Genomic DNA, 8,440 nt, shown 5'->3' with positions numbered 1-8,440 from the left:
AATGTTTTTGTTAGCCTATCCAGTAGAAGCCACTAGATGCGGCGCTGCTGCGTTGTTACAAATATTGCGGGAAAAGAGAACATCAATGTGGAGAAGATCTTGTTTACATCAAAACTGAAACCAAGCCGTTCACACTGAACACATATTTCACGCATTTTCTAGAGGGACATCTATCACTGTTGCACTCGCGTCTCGCACAAAAGAGCTGCGTGTTTAGAAAGCCATGTAAAATTAATGTAGGTTTAACTTTTAAAAAAACATATATCGAGACTTTAAGGCAGGTATTTCCCATCCCACTGCATCTCATGTTTTTAAATGAAAAAGTACTCCGTGTGCTTGGCTTTCGGCCCTTTGTATTAAACTGTGCATACGTACATGATGCTGTTTTGTTTATAGTTGTTTAAGCAACTTAATTATAATTGGTTTATAAACATTATTTTAAACATTATGCACTTTTTTCACAGATAGTCATGTTATCTTATGCTTTGAATAAACGTGCATTAGTAATATTTTGCTCGATGCGCCCTCTTGTGGCCTCAGGAGAGAAGCCAAAAGCTTTTCTTCACCCTAACTGAAATTATGCATTTTAAATTCGAATATAATTCGAATTTTGATAATATTTAAGTACAAAATTCTAATTTAGCTTTTCAGCCATTTTGACAGCCCAACATATCGTTTGCCAAGTCATGTTATTTTGAATTTGCTTCAGGAAATAAAAGACGACTTGGAACCCTCAACTAGGAGTCACTCAATACCAGCTCTATCAGAACTTCTAGCAAACCTTCATATTTTGGCCTCCGGTTCTTTTCAACGTACTGTGGCTTCTTTATGTCTTTATTCTTTATTTGCGACTATGCTAATTTGTGCTGCGTTTGGTATATTGCACTGGTCGATATGTAAATGAGATGTTGCGTCTGTGTTCTTTAATTTGAGCATTGTTAGTAAATCACTCTCAGAAATGTCCCCTCCCATCAGCACTGTTTTGGAATCACGCTCTGGCGCTAATTTGCCCTGTTTAGTAAAACTGGCCCCTAGTTATTAGTAAGACCCCAGAATTGTGTGATTGAAGTGGACACAATGTATTGTGGGAGCTGGGGTCTCATTTATAAAATGTTGCGCAGAAACCATCCTAAATGTGATCTTATGATCATCTCTCAAATATACGTGTGTGTCCGCATATAAAATGCACGTACGCCTCTCTTTCAGATGAATCGCAAATTAACTTGAATGGCGAGTTTCAGCTCTCTGCCTTGTAAACCACTCCTAATTAAATGTCATTAACATATAAAAGATCACCAGTTATCAGAACAGCGAGCCGCAAGAACAGCTTACATTTCCAAAAACCTGCAGTACTCCGACAAGATAAAGTGCGTTCGTCTGCTCAGACCCTGATGTGACGCTAAGCACTTTTTCATATCAAAGCCAGTTTTTACAAACATGAGTGCTGGCGTGGATTAAAGCGTACGCACACTTTATAAATGAGGCCCTATGACAATTCAGTGCTTTTCTAATTAATTAATACAATTTTAAAAATAGTTTGTTATTGACAATAAAATGGGGCTGATGTGAAAAAATGCAAATATCCACCAAAGAGGTGGAAAATTTCCGGAAACTTTCCAAAAATCCCTGGAATATTCCCCAAAAAACCTGGAAAGTTTCCAAAATTTCTGGAATGTTTTCCGAAATTTTCTGGAAATGTTCCACCTCTTTGCAACCCTAATTAACAACCCAAATTTTTCAGCATCTGAAACACTTGTCATAATTTAACAATATTTCTAAGATGGAGAATGCTGTTCTACAGTACATGTGATTTTCAAAGGACCGATTGCAGTCAAACGAGAGCGGTACTAGATGATGTAAAAATACATCCATCAAGACTCAAATTAATAAACTTGCATCTTATTTTTTGAGGTTTTGGACCAATAATTGCTTAGAGTAGTGTCTTGCGATGAAGACGAGAACAGTGACAGTGTAGTGGTGATAAAATGCATGAGGAAGATTAGAGAAGAGCAGTATTAAATATGAAGAAGAGGAGAACAATGATGAATGGCAGGGGGAGCAAGATGCAGTCACTATCCTTATCCCTGAGTCTCTAGAACTGCCAGATCTGCTTGGAATGCAACATGAAAACATGCTGAAATTGTAAAACTTGCTCAGTACTCTGCAACTTACTCTGCAAGTTTTCCAGCTCATCCAAGAGTGTTAATGCCACTTTAACAAAAATCAATAAATGTCAGTGAACTCTCTAAATTGAAGCCAACAGTGATCTTGATCTTTGTTCTGTGTTCTAATGATATGTGCACTTATGATACTTTACAGTGGCAAAACTTGGGATGACACATGGGAGCCTGACAGCGAGTTCCAACATGTTTTGCCCAAGTCTCCACATCCCGACCAGCTTTCACCATGACAGACTAGTCACCGTAAACACCCGGACTCGTCAAGCACACTTGTTTGTTGCTGTTGTTTTGTTTTGCTTGCTGTGCTTTATTAAAGTTTTTGAACAGTGCATACATTCTTTTAGTATTTTTCTAAAAGAGTTGTCATTTTAAACACCTTTTGCATTTGTCATGTGCATGTGCATTTTGGTAGTGTAGCATGGAGAGGTGTTTGTTATAATGGCATTATCTTTTAAGATTTTTGCAGTGCATAGTATAGGTAAGTTTACATGAACTGTCTTGTCAAACATGAATAAATACCACCATATTAATATAATAACAATATATTTGGTGTTACATATTTCCCATTTACATATTTGTTTCCATGTAGCCAAAAATATAATTAAATTTATTAATAAGAATGATTATTTAAATTGTTATATTTCACTAAAACTGATTGCCTTTATTTGCATACAATTTTATAATGAACTGCTATTTTCATGTCTTTAATTTCAAGGTGAGAGAGGATAATGTACTACATTTGTCTTTAAAGTTTGGCATTGATATATTTTGGGAAATGCGTACAAAATGTGTTCATTATATATATATACACACACACACATACTACCATTCAGAATTTGGGATCAGAACGATTTTTTATGTTTTTTACAGGAGTTTCTTCTGCTCGTCAAGGCTGCATTTATTTGATCAAAAATACAGGAAAGAATTTAATATTGTAAAATATTATTATGATGTAAAATAACGTTTTTCTATTTTAATATATATTAAAATGTAATGTATTCCTGTGATGTGCAGCTGTATTTTCAGCATCATTCCTCCAGTCTTCAGCGTCACATGATCTTCAGAAATCAGTATAATATGCTGATTTATTATCAGTGCTTCATATTTTTTTGGAAGCTGTGATACTTTTTTCAGGATTCTTTGATGAATAAAAAGTTAAAAAGAAGAGCATTTATTTAAAATATTAATCTTTTCTAACAATATACTCTACAGTTCAAAAGTTTGGGGTCGGTACATTTTTATGCCTTTTGTTTTGTTGAAAGAAATGAAAACTTTTATTCAGCGAGTATGTGTTAAATTGTTAAGAAGTGATAGCAAAGATTTATATTGTTAGAAAATATTTATATTTTGAATAAATGCCGTTCTTTTAAACTTTTTATTCATCAAAGAATCCTGAAAAAAGTATTGCAGTTTCCAAAAAGATATTAAAATAGAAACCATTATGTTATATTGTAATAACATTTTGCAAGATTACTGTTTTTTTCTGTATTTCTGATCAAATAAATGCAGCCTTGATGAGCAGAAGACACTTCTTTAAAAACATTACAAGTCTTACTGATCCCAAACTTTTAACCGGTAGTGTATATATATATATATATATATATATATATATATACACAAACAGAAATTAAATGTTTCGAAATAGTTTATTTATTTCTTATACAGTACACAGCTGTCACAATTAGTCACCCTCCGGTTCATACCATGGAAATCAACAGGCCCTTGCTTTGGGAAAAAAGATTCACTAATCTGTTTATACATCAGGTTAGCCCCTGTAACTGTAAAATAATATTTTTTATCTTTAATGAGAAGAAATACATATTTAACTATATAACCCACCTTCAGCCGGAAGTTGCCGTTATTACCATATTTGGACAAGTAAGTGTGATGTGGATTTTGCCAACTTTTAGGCAAAAATACATGTTGCAAACTATGTTTTACTGTCATAATGACTTCACTGAACAATGAGGTATTGCTATGTTGCAAGAAATTACCCATTTACCGAGATCCTAACCCTACAGCGCAAGTACACACTTCAATTAACTAAATAATATATATATATTTTTTTACAGGTTTTTGCAGATTTATTCAGAAAATGTTGCTAAAAGTTGAACTTTCTGCCTCAAACACTGTGACATGATCATAGTCTTACCAAATCAGGCCCCAAAACAAGACGAATATCACTTCATTCATTCAAAATGACATTTCTATATAAAATGCCGAGCTTAAGAACCATTCTGACTGAAAAATGGACAAATATCGGTGTTGATCATTACAGAAACTGTTATTGTGGAAGGATTGACTTGTGCTTTCAGATCTCTGACCTGATATTACTGATTTATTAGATTTATTGAGCATAATGATGTGATCACGTGTGTGCCAGAGAGACTCAAGACAATGAACCTCTTTTACAAAGAAATTTGCATCTTCAGGATGTTACTGAAGGCCAAACACTAGTGGATTCAGATATTTGCATGCATGGTTATTTGAAATAGCATTTCAAGGAACATCATTTAAAAACATTGAATTCTGAGTTATTCCGAATGTCATTCTTCATCAGGATGGACTTTCAGTGGCTCCCATAAACATCTATTCACTACAGTCAAACTTATTAACGTGCGAATGTCATTTATTAAGCTACAAAGTACTGTAAGTGTCATTGATTGTAAAGAAAGGTACACAAACACATTGCATTTTGTTCTTTTGGTTAAATTATTTTGCATTTTGACATCTCAAAAGTTCTCTGTGAGCAAATGTGACTTGATAAACTGGATCTTAATGTAACCACGCACTGAAGTTCACCATTAAAGCCCAAATAAATATGATTTGCATGTTTGCAAATGAGCTGTATGTCAGTGTCCAGTGGCTCTGAGCTGCGGCTCATAATGCAACGGTTTCATATGTGGACGCATCAAACTCTTATGGACTTTATCTCAAGAATGTAATAATAAAATGATTTAGGACTTGTGATTTATTTGCTATGCCTGTGGAAAACTAAACTAACTTGCAGTGTGTCTCTATCAGGTCTCTGGGAATTATGTTCTGGAAAAAGCAGAATTTGCTGTGGCTGATGATCGTCTGCTGTGTTACGTGCCAGATGAGTATGTTTCCTTCAAAAAATGCATTTATCATGTCGATGAATGTTGTTCGGTGCACGGAGACTTATAGTGTTGTCTTTGTTTGTGCAGCCTGTTCAAAAATAATGATAATCGGCGAGACTTTGACAGGTACATGTTCCTGGAGCTTCAATAGATCAAACAGATCTTATCCAGGTACATAAGGAATATACTAAATAAGCTGCAAATACTGTATGTTTGTTTTCTGATAGTGCTCATGATGAATGACAAATTCATTGAGCGGATGTTTTTTCTTTTCTTCCAGTTATAAACGTGACGTGTTCACCAGTGTATGAAATACTGATCGGAGATTTTTGCATAGTAAATGTCGAACAAAACACCTCTTCCCAGGGTAACAGTCTTATTTTTAGTATCCTTCATTTATGACTATAAACTTTATGAATATTTTGAATTAGCTTTCATTTGTGTATTTACAGCTTTCAATTTAATTTTAGTTTGTAATTTTGTAATTTGTATTCATTTTGTTGTTGTTGTTGTTTTTATTTGATTAATTATTTTTTTAATTTAGCTTTAATTTATTTCAGTTTTAGTAATTTCAATACTTCTAGTACCTTTACCACCACATATGACATATTCTGTTTTATCAAATATTTTGTTATGTTTTATTTATTAATTTTAGTTACTATAACAACGCTGCTCAGTGTAAAAAAAAGATTTTTATGATGTTATCTCAACCTTTTTTTTTTCTGTTGTCCAGTCAACTTATATAACAATATTTTGACTTATTTGACTTATGTCAATGAACTCAAACTTAAAGCAAGCAGGTTACTTAAGTTTTTTTTTTTTTTGGCCTGCATTTATTTTCATTATAAATGATTCTTGAAAATTTAAAACTAATTTTAACAAATGTAAAATGTTCTCTCTTGTTTCCAGGACATTGCAAACCATACCATTTCAACATAACAAACAATGGGGGGAAATATGAAGTAAGAATGAATGAGATGGTTAAAAACATAACAATGTGGTTTCTCCCAAAAGGATCTCAATGTCTTCCATCAGAAGTCCTAAATTCAACAGGTACGTGTTGTCCTACGATAGACGCAGTATAACACACATGCAAAACCACATATGTATGGATGCACTTTCCATCCATTTGTGTTTGTATGCAGGGCCGTTTCTAGGCATAGGCGAGCTAGACAGTCGGCACCAGCTGAAGGGGCGCCAATGAGCGCACGTACTGGCACTTTTAGCAGGGTTGTGATAAAGAGTGGCACGGTCACCCTGAAATATGACTGCCGCCCCCACTGGATCCCCCAGCATTACTGGGCTAGAGTACTGTCCATCTGACGAGGCCTGTATGCCACTAGATCAGAGTGCTGTCAATTGCTGCCTGATTGTTGCGTGCAAAGTTTGCGTTTGGAGCGCTCAACAACGCCGCTAGATCAGTGGGCTCTGTCAGTGCTTTGGCAAGGTAACACTATTTTTTGCCATGCAATAAAGCTAAGTTCAAAGGCCAATTTAAAATATTGGTACAGTAAATAAAGTGCACAAAATCAGTATTTTGTTTAGGCACGCTAGAAACGGCCCTGTTTGCATGCATGATCTTTGCTGTCAGTGACAATGACGTCATTGCTGGTTAAGATTTTGAATTCTGAACATACAATGAAAAGCAAAAATAGAACGTACGTAAGACTGAACGTATATACAAATCAAACTATTTGAATGAAGTCTGTGTGTTCGTTGTCCTGTAAGCTCTGTAATGAGTTCCTGAGAAAGAGAAGATCATGGTACAAACGCAGACTATTTTAGACTACTTCAGAATAGTTATATTTAGTTTGTGTTGTACAAATTTAATCGCTTCCATTCTGCAGGATTCACATCAAATCATATTGGGACTGGCCAGACACAGCAATCTACTACCAACATTACTAACAACCCTAGCAACTGCACTACCACATCCATCACCACCACCTGCAATGCCATTTATCCAGATATATGTAAGATTTCACACTCTTCTATAATCCTATTGGTTGTCATTGCAGCCAGATACATTGCATTTCCGTGTAATGTGAGTTCAATGTACCTACTTACAAAGTGATTTTGCAGTGTTGAGCATTGTAGCCAAAAGCAGGCATTTCAGTTGAAAATAATGACCAATCCCGGTTGTGAGAATCCATTTAGTATCTCTCTGAATGCATTTTTTTAAAAATATAAATGTACTATGTTTTACATGCATGCAAATCCTCTCATTATAACAAACAAAGTGGATGCACAGTGTATTGTGAAGTTTAGTCAGATTCATTGATCTGATGGGAGTTTTTATATCCAATGAATTTGCACTGAAATGACGGACAGCTTCAGTTATTATAAAGAAAGCGCTCTTCAACTCGCTGTCAGTGTAACCTCATTCGCAGTTTGAAGTAGTTTTTGTTTTTCACGAGACTTTGTGACCTTACCTACAAACATCTACTTCACACTTCAGAACAAAAAAAACAGATTTTTAAAAGTTATAATAGTGATTTGATGTCTAAAAAAAATAGCTTGAAAAAAATGTTAGGGAGTGAAAATGTCTATAAGCCAATAAATGCTCCTCTGCAGCCATCTAGTCATGTCAAGTCATCTTTATTTTTATAGCACTCTATACAATGCAGATTGTGTCAAAGCAGCTTTACAGTGTTAAACAGGAAAGTAGCATGTCGATAATGCAAGAGGACAATATAAACACTCAATTCTACTGCAAATTTTACTCAAATCTACTGGTTATAGTGGTAATTTTTTTGTATTTTTTCCGTTTTAAAATAAAAGTGTTTGTTTTCCTACATCGTGAAACTTTCAATTTTAAAAATGGGGACAATCTTTGAAGGTTGAACAAGAAACGTTTTTGGTCATCACATTAAAAATACAATTTACATTACTACTCAGACTTTTAAGCTTTGAAATGATGGAAAAAGTTGTGTGAAGTACTGGATATTCCTTGGAAAAGTACTTGAAAAGTCCTTCATTCTTATAACAGTGGTCTGTAACAGTCTCATTTGCTATGTTTGATCAAAGTTATTCATCATTGGATGCTCCACACACACACAGTCAACACACACACTCAACACAAACACACTCTCAACACACACACACACACACACACACACACTCAACACACACACACACACACACACACACACACCCCAC

At 34.7% G+C, this 8,440-nt stretch overlaps 1 protein-coding gene across 1 annotated transcript in view; it reads left to right on the top strand.

The window, feature by feature from the left end:
* LOC107598142 (adhesion G-protein coupled receptor G2-like) overlaps positions 1 to 8,440 on the top strand; it is a 26,046-nt gene that overhangs the window by 4,483 nt on the left and 13,123 nt on the right. Inside the window, exons 4-8 of the mRNA XM_016289414.1 lie at positions 5,205 to 5,281; positions 5,369 to 5,452; positions 5,562 to 5,648; positions 6,191 to 6,334; positions 7,129 to 7,254. Coding sequence (XP_016144900.1) covers positions 5,218 to 5,281; positions 5,369 to 5,452; positions 5,562 to 5,648; positions 6,191 to 6,334; positions 7,129 to 7,254 — 505 coding nt within the window. The 5' untranslated portion in view covers positions 5,205 to 5,217. The remainder of the gene's footprint in view (positions 1 to 5,204; positions 5,282 to 5,368; positions 5,453 to 5,561; positions 5,649 to 6,190; positions 6,335 to 7,128; positions 7,255 to 8,440) is intronic.

This window comes from Sinocyclocheilus grahami, unplaced genomic scaffold, assembly GCF_001515645.1.
Source record: "Sinocyclocheilus grahami isolate Dianchi unplaced genomic scaffold, SAMN03320097.WGS_v1.1 scaffold245.1, whole genome shotgun sequence".
NCBI classification, from domain to species: domain Eukaryota; kingdom Metazoa; phylum Chordata; class Actinopteri; order Cypriniformes; family Cyprinidae; genus Sinocyclocheilus; species Sinocyclocheilus grahami.
The sequence above is the reverse complement of the archived record's forward strand: the minus strand, read 5'-3'. Positions and strand labels throughout refer to the sequence as shown.